This window comes from Ranitomeya imitator, chromosome 5, assembly GCF_032444005.1.
Source record: "Ranitomeya imitator isolate aRanImi1 chromosome 5, aRanImi1.pri, whole genome shotgun sequence".
NCBI classification, from domain to species: Eukaryota; Metazoa; Chordata; class Amphibia; order Anura; family Dendrobatidae; genus Ranitomeya; species Ranitomeya imitator.
In genome coordinates this window covers 585,624,906-585,639,293 of record NC_091286.1, presented here as the reverse complement: position 1 = coordinate 585,639,293, position 14,388 = coordinate 585,624,906, and the positions used below count along the sequence as shown (strand labels likewise).

The window sequence follows — 14,388 nt, the reverse complement described above, 5'->3', positions numbered from 1 at the left end:
CATGACGTGGGGGGTGACGTGTGAGGTCTGCGTGGGGGGCTGCAGGGGGCGTGACGCGTGGGGGGCTGCAGGGGGCGTGACGCGTGGGGGGCTGCAGGGGGCGTGACGCGTGGGGGGCTGCAGGGGGTGGGCTGCGTGGGGGGGCTGCAGGGGGCGTGACGCGTGGGGGCTGCAGAGTTTTCTCATCACTTCTGATTGTGTGAAGGCTGACGCTTTAAGCTGGTGAAGGACCAAAGATTCTCCCTGAGCCGATGCAGAGTCCCAATGGAGGATCTGTACTATTAAAGGAATTTCCATGTGTGGTGGTACAAAGACACTTTACCAATAGTATTAACCCCTTGCACCATTGTAGCATGTTTGTTGCCTGTGATCAGGCACTTTTTTCAGCCTGGAACTAATGATCATGATTTGTAGGTGTTTCGTTTGTTCACCTTTTCCATCTTTGCATGTCTCTGCCTCTCGCTGTGTTCCGGGAGTTTCTCATCAGGACTACTGAACAACCTTCGGAGAATTCTGGCCATTAACTCGGCTTATTGCAACTTCCCTTTCACGTGTTTATGATACTCTGAGGGAATGATTCAGAAATAAAACAATTCCTGCAAATTAACGATGCCACATAAATGACTGATTCCCACAACACGCTCCGAACTGATAAGAGCGCTTCCTCGCCGTAATTAGTCAGATTACAGAGCCATTTATCTTGGCAGTCGTGGATGGTTTTATTGCTTATCGGGCTCAGGAGCCATCATTAAGAAACCAAGTACAGGCTCTTATATGGAATACATGCTGGACAGTGCCATAGTATAATGACTACCATAATATGGTCTCCGGGGCCCTGCTGATGTGTACAATCAGAGTTAGGAGATCTTTGGGGTTTTTCTTGATACTTGGCTCCTTCGATTGTGATCCTGTTGTATGGGCCCACTGATCAGCGGGTATAAAACTCCTATGTAAGGGTTGGCTGTGTTCCAGCCCCTTAGCGAACTATACGGACACGTTCAGCATTTGTAAGCCAAAACCAGGAGTGGGTGATGCATACAGAAGTGGTGACGTGTTTCTATTACACTTTCCCTCTGTATTTATCACCCACTCCTGGTTTTGGCTTACAAATACTGAGGCAAAATACTGACCAAATACTGAATGTGTGAACGCGTCTTAAGGCCGGTAATCCGCTTCTGATGAGCCATGTGTTTAGCTGGCCTGGCCACACTTCCATGTGCGTAGAACGATGATTAGAATGCTTGTTTTTTGTGCATAGAACTTCATGTTCTCGGCAGCACATCTGTATAAAAAGGAAGATGTGCTGCCGAGAACGATTATTTTTAACAATCGTCAAAAATCCCCTTTTCATCCAATGTACGAGCATTTTGTTGTTTGTGTTTTGTTCATTGGGAGATTGCTGAACTGTTTAGCTGATTATTGGCTTGTGGAAATGGGCCCCAATGACTGGTTGCAGGAGTCCTCATCACCTCCGGATCCATGAATTTCCATGAGTTTTCATCCGGCATTTTGCTGATATCCTGACCTATAACAAATAGTCTGCAGTTTGGACGTCTTGTACTTGAGAAATCCGTGCCGGCTGTTATCTGTGTTTAACTACTATCATGGAAAGCTTGGCTGAAGTGTCCGCGCTCTGCCATTGTTACATGCGATATTTTCACAAGTCCTGCGGTCCCAGCCTTCCTGACGGCAGTGAGAGTGCCTCCTAGATAAGAGAGTCCACTTGGCAATGAGATCACATCCTTTTTTGACTCTAGATACGTAGTCTGCTACATGGAGGAAAAAAGATCTACTCTGCTTGTAATGTACAGTGGGTGCAGAAAGTATTCAGACCCCTTAAAATATTTCACTTTGTTTCATTGCTGCCATTTGGTACATTCAAAAAATCTCACTTTTTTTCTCATTAATGTGCACGCTGTACCCCATCTTGACTGAAATGACAGAAATGTAGACATTTTTGCAAATTCATTAAAAAAGAAAACCTGAAATATCACATGGTCATAAGTATTCCGACCCTTTGTTCAGACACTCATATTTAAGTCACATGCTGTCCATTTCCTTGTGATCCTCCTTGAGATGGTTCTACTCCTTCATTGGAGTCCAGCTGTGTTTAATTAAACTGATAGGACTTGATTTGGAAAGGCACACACCTGTCTATATAAGACCTCACAGCTCACAGTGCATGTCAGACCAAATGAGAATCGTGAGGTCAAAGGAACTGGCCAAGGAGCTCAGAGACAGAATTGTGGCAAGGCACAAATCTGACCAACGTTACAACAGAATTTCTGCAGTATTCAAGGTTCCTAAGAGCACAGTGGCCTCCATAATGCTAAAATGAAAGAAGTTTTGGACCACCAGAAGTCTTCCTAGACCTGGCCGTCCAGCCAAACTGAGCAATCGTTGGAGAAGAGCCTTGGTGAGAGAGGTAAAGAAGAACCCCAAGATTACTGCGGCTGAGATCCAGAGATGTAGTAGGGAGATCGGAGAAAGGTCAACTATCACTGCCACCCTTCACCAGTCGGGCCTTTATGGCAGTGGCCCTACGGAAGCCTCTCCTCAGTGCAAGACATATGAAAACCCGCATAGTTTGCTAGAAAAAAAAAAAACACATGAAGGACTCCCAGACTGTGAGAAATAAGATTCTCTGGTCTGATGAGACGAAGATAGACCTTTTGGTGTTAAATCTAAGCGGTATGTGTGGAGAAAACCAGGCACTGCTCATCACCTGCCCAATACAATCCAAACAGTGAAACATGGTGGTGGCAGCATCATGCTATGGGGTGTTTTTCAGCTACAGGGACAGGACGACTGGTTGCCATTGAAGAAAACCTGAATGCGGCCAAGTACAGAGATATCCTGGATGAAAACCTCTTCCAGTGCTCTGGACCTCAGACTTGGTTGAAGGTTCACCTTCCAACAAGACAATGACCCTAAGCACACAGCTAAAATAACAAAGGAGTGGCTTCAGAACAACTCTGTGACCATTCTTGACTGGCCCAGCCAGAGCCCTGACCTAAACCCAATTGAGCATCTCTGGAGAGACCTGAAAATGGCTGTCCACCAACGTTCACCATCCAACCTGACAGAACTGGAGAGGATCTGCAAGGAAGAATGGCCGAGGATCCCAAATCCAGGTGTGAAAAACTTGTTGCATCATTCCCAAGAAGACTCATGGCTGTACTAGCTCAAAGGGTGCTTCTACTCAACACTGAGCAAAGGGTCGGAATACTTATGACCATGTGATAGTTCAGTTTTTCTTTTTTAATAAAGTTGCAAAAATTACTATATTTCTGCTCTTTTCAGTCAAGATGGGGTGCAGAGTGTACATTAATGAGAAACAAAATGAACTTTTTTGAATTTACCAAATGGCTGCAATGAAGCAAAGAGTGAAAAATTTAAATGGGTCTGAATACTTTTCGTACCCACTGTACATGTAGTGCAGAGACTTCAGTAAATCCCACCCATTAGTCTTCACCTCCTGGTGTTTTGTTTCTGGCAGCTGTGGTTATCTTTTTGTTTTTAAGTGTAATTGTCATTTTAAAAAAAATGTTGACTTCTCCTAGATAAATGTGTAAATAATAATTAGTGTTGTCCTGGTGCTGAGACCTCCCATTATAATTGAAATGTAGGGGCAGTAGCATGCGGCTGTGTGGTCTTTGGGGAGGTGAGGTTGGTGGTGTATGTCTGGCTTAGACCTTCACAGCCAAAGGGCTCCGTTATATAGGAACTATCCTATCAACATGCTTTGCATAAATAGTATAGGAAAATGATGTCATATTTTTTTATCAGAGAAATATGCTTCTTTCAACACTTTTGTGCCATGTCCAACTCCGCCACGCAGGACTCCTCATCTTCTCTAAAAATCGCTGAATTCCCTTGCTCAAGTCAAGATGGTCTCCCAACGTCGTCAGGATACAGAGATAACTGAAGTCTATGGAGAGGCACAGGCAGATCCTGCTGCTGATTTCTAGTCAGTGTTTCCCAGAGTTGGATGCACAGCTACACATCTCGATAGTTCAGTATATTATAATATGATGTATAATGTCATCCATACTGCTAGTTGTGCTGCGTACACAGAGGCAGGAGCCCCTCAGGACTCTGTACTAAGCGATTACAGCAGCTAGTCTCCTCTCACTAGCTCAGAGACATCTGAAAATGACTGTAGAGCTGGCAGAGGAGAACACTGGTGGAAAATGAGGTGTACAAGTCTTATAATGGCCTCATGTACACAGCATATGCGGGAAAGTTACCTGAAAGTGCAGGTACAGTGTGTGTTTTTGCCCCTTCATCCCATCAATCAGAGGCAGGAGCTGGATACCCGTCCCACACACAAGACACATAATGTTACCGAGCTCCTGAAGAACTCTCAGCATTTACAGCCTCCCTGATGGATGGGCTGGGCAGAATTGTGCCACGTTTGCCCATCACATGGCTAGGCGGTGTGCTGTGTGTATTGGTGTGAGGTTGACATTGTGTGATGTGAGTTGACGTGTGCTCTGATCGGGTCTCCGTACATGTAACGCACGGTGTCCGTGGAACAATGCAGAGTTTACTCTGACTTGCATCATTTATGGCATGTCGTTACGTCCGGCCGAGTCTCGGCTTGTTCGGGGCTAGCCTGCTTACGCATGAACACAGATCAGATGAATGACGGTGTGCCTATCTTCAGGGATTTTTTTTTTTTTGTTGAACAAAGCTGACTTTTCACCACAGCCTTTCAGGAAAGGTTTGAGGGAATTTCACTTATAATATTTTACATATGATTACATATATAGTTACATATGATTATTTTACATATACATCTTTTATGGTCAGAAGTTCAGTCCTGGATATAGTCAACGTTTTATTTAGTATTTATTTTTTTGCTGCTATGTCATCTAATGAAGAATCCTGACATTTACTTTTATAAATCCTTCTGTTTTCTATTAGGCTACTTTCACACTAGCGTTAACTGCAATCCGCCGCAATGCGTCGTTTTGCAGAAAAAACGCACCCTGCAAAAGTGCTTGCATGATGCGTTTTTTCCCCATAGACTTGTATTGACGACACATTGCGACGGATTGCCACACGTCGCATCCGTCGTGCGATGGATGCGTCATGCTTCTGCGGACCGTCTGGAGCAAAAAACGCTACATGTAACGTTTTTTGCTCCTGACGGACCGCTTTTTCCGACCGCGCATGCACGGCCGGAACTCCGCCCCCACCTCCCCGCACCTTACAATGGGGAAGCGGATGCGCCGGAGAAATGCATCCGCTGCCTCCGTTGTGCAATGCGTTAAACGCTAGCGTCGGAATCTCTCCCCGACGCATTGCGACGGGGAGATTCCGACGCTAGTGTGAAAGTAGCCTTAGAATGATTTTGTAGTATCTTTCCTAAGCACTTTGTGTATCTGTTGTTCATCCTGGGAATGAATAAATTGACAACTGAGCTGTATAATTCTGCCAGGAGAGGTGTGGATCTATCCATTGTCTATGGCACTGATGAAGATCGGCCGTCATCTTCACTCCCATAGACGATGGATGGTGCCTCTGAACACATGCGCAGCTGGCCGCTACATCCAGCTCCTCCTGGCTGCCGTCTTCTGTCCTACAGACATTTGGGCTCACATCGAAAGGGGTCACAGTATTGGGACTTACACCAATATAACAATTCACCTCTTCATTGGAGCGGGATATCCAGTGCATGGGTGGGCAGGGGATGTCCGGCGCGCGGGTGGGCAGGGGATGTCCGGCGCGCGGGTGGGCAGGGGATGTCCGGCGCGCGGGTGGGCAGGGGATGTCCGGCGCGCGGGTGGGCAGGGGATGTCCGGCGCGCGGGTGGGCAAGGGGATGTCCGGCGCATGGGTGGTCATTTATTACTGGAATATTCCTTTAAGATTGGTAAAAGTTGATAATGAATTGAAAGTTTAAATGTGAAGTAAAATCAGTCCAGCGCCCATTGGTGCCTGCTGGTGGGCAGAATTGCAGATGTCACTTTGTGTTTTGTGGTGAGGATGTGTCATTGCCACTTTCATCTCTAGGTTATTTATATTTGTACATTTTAGTAGTATTTTTTCATTCTTTTTCTGAATATTTTTTTTCTTCTCCCCAGGGACATTTGGGCGAATATTCCACGGCATTTTGGTGGACGACAAGGATCCAAGCAAAGAGAAGCCCGTGTTTGTAAAAGCTGTGAAGGGTAGGTCACTGCTCCTGAATCAGGCCTGGGTACAGATAATTGGCACTGGTTGATTTTCCAGACCAGTGGAAGTCTGTGAATAGATTCCCTTGTTCTGTGTGTGTGACTTTCCACGCACTTAGGTTATAATTCACACACTGGCGGACAAAAACAGAAAAGGTTCCTGGGCAAGAAAAATATATGGATCCTTTGGAGCCCAAGAGCTCCTTAAAAAAAAAAAATGCAAAACTGCGCCTGCTTTGGAGCTACATATGGGCCCATGTGCGGCCGGACAGGTTGCACCAATGATACGTCTGCCCCTGAATTCACATTTATATCATTTTACTGTATATACAGTCACGCATGAAAGTGTTGGCATCCTTGAAATTGTTCTAGAAAATGAAGTATTTCATTGCAGTTACACATGTTTTGTTGTACACATGTTTATTTAGTTTGTGCATATTAACCCCTTGGTGACAGAGCCAATTTGGTACTTAAAGGGAACCTGTCACCCCCAAAATCGATGGTGAGGTAAGCTCACTGTCATCAGGGGCTTATTGTAGATTGTGAGCCCTCGCGGGCAGGGTCCTCTCTCCTCCTGTACCAGTTGTGACTTGTATTGTTCAAGATTATTGTACTTGTTTTATTATGTATACCCCTCCTCACATGTAAAGCGCCATGGAATAAATGGCGCTATAATAATAAATAATAATAATCTACAGCATTCTGTAATGCTGTAGATAAGCCGCCGATGTTAACCTGAAAGAGGAGAAAAAGAGGTTAGATTATACTCACCCAGGTCCAGTCCGGGGCCTCCCATCTTCATTCCATGACATCCTCTTCTGGTCTTCACGCCGCGGCTTCGGCGCAGGCGTACTTTATCTGTCCTGTTGAGTGCTCTGACCTTTCCGGCGCCTGCGCACTGCAGAAACAATGTGGAAGGAAAAAATGCGATCACATCAGACGACAGAGAATGACACGCCGCTTTTTTTTTCTTTTTGTGGTCGCCGGTAAACGGTTATTTACCGGCGATCACAAAACAGGGGTCGGTAAAAACCGACCCTGTTCATGTTCTTTGGGGTCTCGGCTACCCCTGGCAGCCGAGACCCCAAAGATCTTCCGGGTGCTCTTAAATACCACCGTTAAAAGGTGTATTAACGGTCGTTAAGAAGTTAAAACGCCCAAAAAAAAGAAAACTGGACAATTGGACATAACTTCACACAAAACCCCCAAATCTCCTGAATGAGGAGTGGGGTTACTCTGGGCTGCTGCATGAGGGTTATTCACCTGTGTGGTGATAAGCTCGGATCAGGGTTAGTTTGTATCTGTAACCATAGACGCACACTGTCCCGCAGGTGAGCTGTGTACAGAAAACCACAGGAGGTTATTAATCCGGATTAGTCACATTTGTTAGTTTGGATATTTTCGGTGCACTGTAGCAGTGGAAATCACACGTAGCTATAAATGAAGTATTTATAGCCATATATCCCTGATGGCTGCTTATCACAGGGCTGTAGGGTCTTTTTTTTTTTTCTTCTACATTCGTGTTTCTTCAGACCTCTCGGTTAGAAGTTCAGCCAAAATGTTAGAAAAACGTTGTACATCTCAAGTCTTAAAAAGCCTGCTGAGTGCACGGGCTAATCCAGCCTCGGTAAACAGATCATTTACTTAAAAACAAGCCGGAGGCAACATTTTGTCCTGACATATTTACTTTCCTCGGGTTTCTTCACTTTGAATGAACAGTGTAGGGTTATTTTGGCAGCAGGGATGAAGCCAATGTTTTCATTGCAGGAACGATGAAAAGCTGAAGGTCTCAGGCCTGGGATATGTCAGTGCGGGAGTGGGACACATTGACTCGGCGTAGACCGCTGCCGGGCTGTGATTTGCAGGACTCCATTTTTTCATATCACCTCCGTTTCCCCGGGCTCCACTGAAGCCTCCTGTTGTTCTCACCACCACTTCCAACATTATTTCTGTAAGGTTACATCCACCCTGTTCTGCAGAGATCACCCTGTAGCATTCACATCGTTTATATAGACTGCATACAATGTAGGATAAGACCTCAGTTAAGGAGGATCTACCGTCTCTTCAGATGTTTTTTTTTTTTTTTTACTTAACACTTGCATTCCCAGTGAAATAAGTATTGTGGAGCATGTATTAGAGATCTGTGTGGTGCGGCTCCTCTGGTTTGGCCTCCTGGAGATTAATAATATTCAGACTATGAGACTGGTAACACCCAGCGCAGACATCAATAGGAGGAATGGTACTTCAGTTAATCCAAATGTACATTGTATGAGGAATACAAGTATTTACTAAAATATTACATGTCAGGAATGGCATCAGGTCATCTAAGAGGGGTTACCAGTACTGCTAAACATTGCCCAGTGGAATGGAAGAAGGAACACGTATCAGCTGAATACACCGCCTCCGCTCCTCCAGTTCGGCCAGTCTCCACATGACTTGGGTTCAATGACGTCCTGGTCACCAGTCACCTCACCCTGCTAACGGTTAGCGGTCAGGTCACCGGTGGCCATGATTACATTATTACAGTAATGAATATGCGGCTCCTATGGGAGGTGGAGCCGCATATTCATCACTGTAATGTGCGGCACCACGTGACCGCTCATACAGAACAAGCAGCAACGCTGAGAGGATGTAAGCACCGAGGGAGCTGGGTAAGTATTTTAATGCCAGCGGGGGGGCGCACAGGAAGTGGGAGGGGGCAGATTACCGGCAACTTTATTTTAAAAACAAAAAAAAATTAAAAAAAAAGATTATTCATTCCTTCTTTCCAGCAAACGCTGCTGGAGAGAAGAAATGAATGGGGCTTCAGCACCACACGTGGGGGGGACAGCGCTTACAGTAGCGCTGTCTCCTGCACGGCACACGGACAACATCCGTGTGCGGTACGTGTTTTACACGGACCCATTGACTTTAATGGGTCCGTGCGATCCCACGAAAACTGACATGTCTCCGTGTTTTCCAAATGGACACACGGTCCGTGAAAACACGCTGACATGTGCAGACACACATTGATTTTAATGTGTCTACATGAGTCAGTGTCTCCGGTACGTGAGGAAACTGTCACCTCACGTACCGGAGCCACTGACGTGTGAAACCGGCCTTAAAGGGGCTGTCCAGTTATTATCAGTTGATGTCTGACACCCAGCGGCCCCACCATAAGCTGCTATTAGCCTAACTACATATTAAACAGCTGCAATGCACCGCTCCCTTCAGTGCAGAGAAGCCTCTGCTATTGGGGGTGGCAGGTGCCTGACCCCCTCCAATCTGGTAATGACCTGTTCTGACTCAAGCTATCAATACTATAAGCCTGGAGAGCCCCCTTTTTTTTTTGCTGCATCAATAGTAGAAAGTTGGTCCGGGATGGGTCAACACACTGGTGCTGACTGGAGTGAGGGGGCACTGACTTGAGGAGAGTATGGAGGGGCCAATTCTCGGCCGGACTAAGCCTGTCACTGATGACCAATCAGCGATGTGGGATTTCCGTTACAGACAGACGGAAGTACCCCTTAGACCAGGGGTCCCCAACTCCAGGCCTCGAGGGCCGCCAACAGTGCAGGTTTTCAGGATTTCTTTAGTATTGCATCGGTGGTAATGTGATCATCTGCACAGGTGATGATTCCAACCCCTGTGCAATACTAAGGAAATCCTGAAAACCTGCACTGTTGGCGGCCATCGAGGCCTGGAGTTGGGGACCACTGCCTTAGACAATTATATAGTAGATATAAAATTGTCTTAGGGTCACTTCCGTCTGTCCTTCTGTCTGTCACGGTTATTCATTTGCTGATTGGTCTCGGCAGCTGCCTGTCATGGCTGCCGCGACCAATCAGCGACGGCCACAGTCCGATAAGTCCCTCCCTACTCCCCTGCAGTCAGTGCCCGCTCCATACTCCCCGCAGTCACCGCTCACACAGGGTTAATGCCAGCGGTAATGGACCGTGTTATGCCGCGGGTAACTCACTCCGTTACCGCAGCTATTAACCCTGTGTGACCAAGTTTTTACTATTGACGCTGCATAGTAAAAGGATCTAATGTTAAAAAGTAATAAAAATTATTATATACTCACCTTTCACGCTCCTCGCGACGCTCCGGTGACCTCTCCATGGAAGCGGTAGGTTACGGTGCCAATGATGGTATGGGAGAAGGACCTGCCATGACGCCACGGTCATGTGACCGCGACGTCATCACAGGCCCTGCGCGAGAAGGACCCGCCATGACGTCACGGTCATGTGACTGTGACGTCATTGCAGGCCCTACGCGAGAAGGACCTGCCATGACGTCACGGTCATGTGACCGTTACGTCATGGCAGATCCTTCTCGCGCAGGCGCGATGAAGCTGCGGTGCCATAGGACAGGCAGGGACAGCGTCAGGAGCACCAGGAGCAGGTGAGTATTTCATATTCACCTGTCCGCGTTCCATTCGCCGGGCGCCGCTCCGTCTTCTTCGTCCTCTGCAGTGACTGTTCAGGTCATAGGGCGCGATGACGTATTAGTGTGTGCACCGCCCTCCTCCTGAACAGTCAGTGCGGAGAGACGGGACGCTGAGGAGCAGCGACGAAAGGGGAGTATGCGATTTTTTTTTTTTTAACTTAATTTTTTTTTTTTATTGCAGCAGCAGCATTACATGTGGCACAATGCTGTATGGAGCATCAATGGGGCCATAATGAACTGCATGGAGCATTAAATGGGGCATCTATGGGGCCATAACTGCATGTAGCATTATATGGGGCCATAACTGCATGGAGCATTAAATAGTGTATCTATGGGACCATAACTGCACGGAGCATCTATGGGGCCATAATGAACTGCATGGAGCATTATATGGGACATCTATGGGGCCATAACTGCATGGAGCATTATACGGGGCATCTATGGGGCCATAACTGCATAGAGCATTATGCTACGTGGACGGCCAATATACTACGTGGACATTCATATTCTAGAATACCCGATGCGTTAGAATCGGGCCACCATCTAGTGTGTGTGTGTGTGTGTGCATACACACACACACACACACACACACACACACACACACACACACACACACACACACACACACACACACACACACACATATATATATATATAATATATTTTTTATTTTAAAGGGAATCTGTAAGCAGGTTTTTCAATATAATCTGAGAATGGCATAATATAGAGCAAGAAAGCCTGATTCCAGTAACATAGTAACATAGTAACATAGTTAGTAAGGCCGAAAAAAGACATTTGTCCATCCAGTTCAGCCTATATTCCATCATAATAAATCCCCAGATCTACGTCCTTCTACAGAACCTAATAATTGTATGATACAATATTGTTCTGCTCCAGGAAGACATCCAGGCCTCTCTTGAACCCCTCGACTGAGTTCGCCATCACCACCTCCTCAGGCAAGCAATTCCAGATTCTCACTGCCCTAACAGTAAAGAATCCTCTTCTATGTTGGTGGAAAAACCTTCTCTCCTCCAGACGCAAAGAATGCCCCCTTGTGCCCGTCACCTTCCTTGGTATAAACAGATCCTCAGCGAGATATTTGTATTGTCCCCTTATATACTTATACATGGTTATTAGATCGCCCCTCAGTCGTCTTTTTTCTAGACTAAATAATCCTAATTTCGCTAATCTATCTGGGTATTGTAGTTCTCCCATCCCCTTTATTAATTTTGTTGCCCTCCTTTGTACTCTCTCTAGTTCCATTATATCCTTCATGAGCACCGGTGCCCAAAACTGGACACAGTACTCCATGTGCGGTCTAACTAGGGATTTGTACAGAGGCAGTATAATGCTCTCATCATGTGTATCCAGACCTCTTTTAATGCACCCCATGATCCTGTTTGCCTTGGCAGCTGCTGCCTGGCACTGGCTGCTCCAGATAAGTTTATCATTAACTAGGATCCCCAAGTCCTTCTCCCTGTCAGATTTACCCAGTGGTTTCCCATTCAGTGTGTAATGGTGATATTGATTCCTTCTTCCCATGTGTATAACCTTACATTTATCATTGTTAAACCTCATCTGCCACCTTTCAGCCCAAGTTTCCAACTTATCCAGATCCATCTGTAGCAGAATACTATGCACAATACTATATACAGTGATATGTCAATTTTTAGGCTGTGTTGTCGTCTCCATACAATCAGTGTGTTATCAGACGGAGATTATCACTTCGGGACTAGGTCTCACATGCAGAGCAGTGCAGAGCAATTTGTGTAACCCCGCCCTTATCTCTGATTGGCTGCTTGCTGAAAAGATACATAGGAAGCTGTCAATCTGTGATGTGGGTGGGTTATACATAGCTCAGCATTCTGACCACTGCTGCATCTATAGCAGAGAAAAGAATAGATTGTGGAATAGATTGATAGCGCAGGCTCGGTGACGTCACCGCTAGTTACTGAGCCTGAGCCCGCTCCATCTCATTCATTCCCCAGTAGCTTACAGCCAGTGGTGGCCACATTAGCATCGCTCCCGGGTGTAAGCCTTATCTCCCCCAGATACTGCGTGGGACACTCGTTATATTGGACTGCGATGGATCAGGGAGTATATTATTGTTTTATTATTTTATTTTTATTTCAGAAGATCGAGGGCTTTGCTTGGAATGGCAGAACAATAAAAAGATGCCAAAACTGTGTGGTGTTTATTTCATTAAAAGACTTTCTGCATGTGTTAACCCTTTAAGTACTATAGGATTAGTAATGGATGTCTTATTGACGCCTCTCCATTACTAAGCCGGCTTACAATAGCAAGGTGACATTAACCCCTCATTACCAAACTTGCCACAGCTATAGGGCAATTTGGAAGAGGCGGGCAAAGCGCCAGAATTTGTACATCTAATAGATGTGCCTTTTCTGTGCAGCTGCGGGCTGCTATTTTTACGCTGGGAGGGGGCCTATATCAATGGTCCCTTACCAGCCTGAGAATACCACCCCCAGCTCTGAGCTTAAGCAAGGCTGGTTGTCAAAAATGGGGGGGACCCCATGCCGTTTTTTTTTTTTAAAACTATTTAAATAAAAAAACGTGCAGACCCTTCTTGTCACGGATCCCTACCCTCTGTGGTGTCACTTGCCTGCTCTCACACGTGACTTGGGGTTGTGCCTGCAAAGGTTAATCTATCTCCCCACTCTCAGTCCAGCATTGAACCTCTGTCCTATGCTGTAATGGGAGCATAAATCACACACCGAACCAGGCCACACACCCGCTCATTCGTGCTGCCACCACTCATCGAATACACGGGCGATGAGTCCCGGAACTAACAATAATACTAATAAAAATAAGTCTATCACTCATAAGGCTCACACACCTTTAGGCTATGGATTCTTTTAGAACATTCAAGGTTCATCTTGTTAAAGTTTTATACTTTAATAGCAAAAGGTTCAATGCTTACAATAAGAAAAAGGTATAAAAATATAATAATAAAAAGACATACAACTTATGCAAAACAGTGTCAAAATAAACAGGAGAAAACTTACAGAAATCATCTAACTGGTAGTTTGCTTTCTGCTCCCTGAGTGGGGGTGGATGGAGTTGGTGGAACATATCAGCTTCTCAGGCAGCCCTCACATGTGAACACAAGTCTGTCTGCAGCCTAAATTTATAACTTTGGCCTGAGGTCAGGTTTCTAGACTGGCCCCCCAGGTTAATATCATAATTGCGGTCTGTTTGATTGGCCACGGCCGCTCTACTACTGAATATATTATTTTCCTCTGGAGACACTTGTGATGTGGTTCCCAGGGATAGCTAGCCCTCCAACCGCAATTAGCATCTCCCCTCCAAGACCTAGAAGGTGCCAAATGTTGCTTTTCTTCTCTGCCCTAGCTAGACCCCCTGGTGAGGTATGGAGACAGAATTTCTACTAGTCCCAAGGAAGTACCTATTAACACCTAGGTGCGGCTTGCCTTCAGGACAGATGTTACATTATCACTAGTCACACATATAACCCTAGACATATGTCCCTACACACACACACACACACATATATATATTCACCACACCCTCTATTCTTGATAACCAGCCTTGCTGAAGCTGACACAGCTGGGGGTTGCAGCCCCCAGCTGTGAGTTTTGTCAGGCTGGTTATTAAGAATGGGGGGAAGACATGCCGGTTTTTTTCTATTAATTATACCACAGGAGCGGCAGATGAAAACTCCGATCCGCCGCTCCTGCTCTCACTGTAATTAGCGGCTGTAGGTGTCAGATGATGGGAGCAGTAGTCCCATCATCTGA

General features: G+C 46.0%; 1 protein-coding gene across 2 annotated transcripts in view; it reads left to right on the top strand.

The window, feature by feature from the left end:
• Window positions 1-14,388, top strand: part of RYK (receptor like tyrosine kinase) — a 158,423-nt gene that overhangs the window by 93,319 nt on the left and 50,716 nt on the right. For both annotated transcript variants that reach the window (XM_069727924.1, XM_069727925.1), the window contains exon 10: window positions 6,092-6,178. In XM_069727924.1, the coding sequence (XP_069584025.1) occupies window positions 6,092-6,178 (87 nt within the window). The remainder of the gene's footprint in view (window positions 1-6,091; window positions 6,179-14,388) is intronic.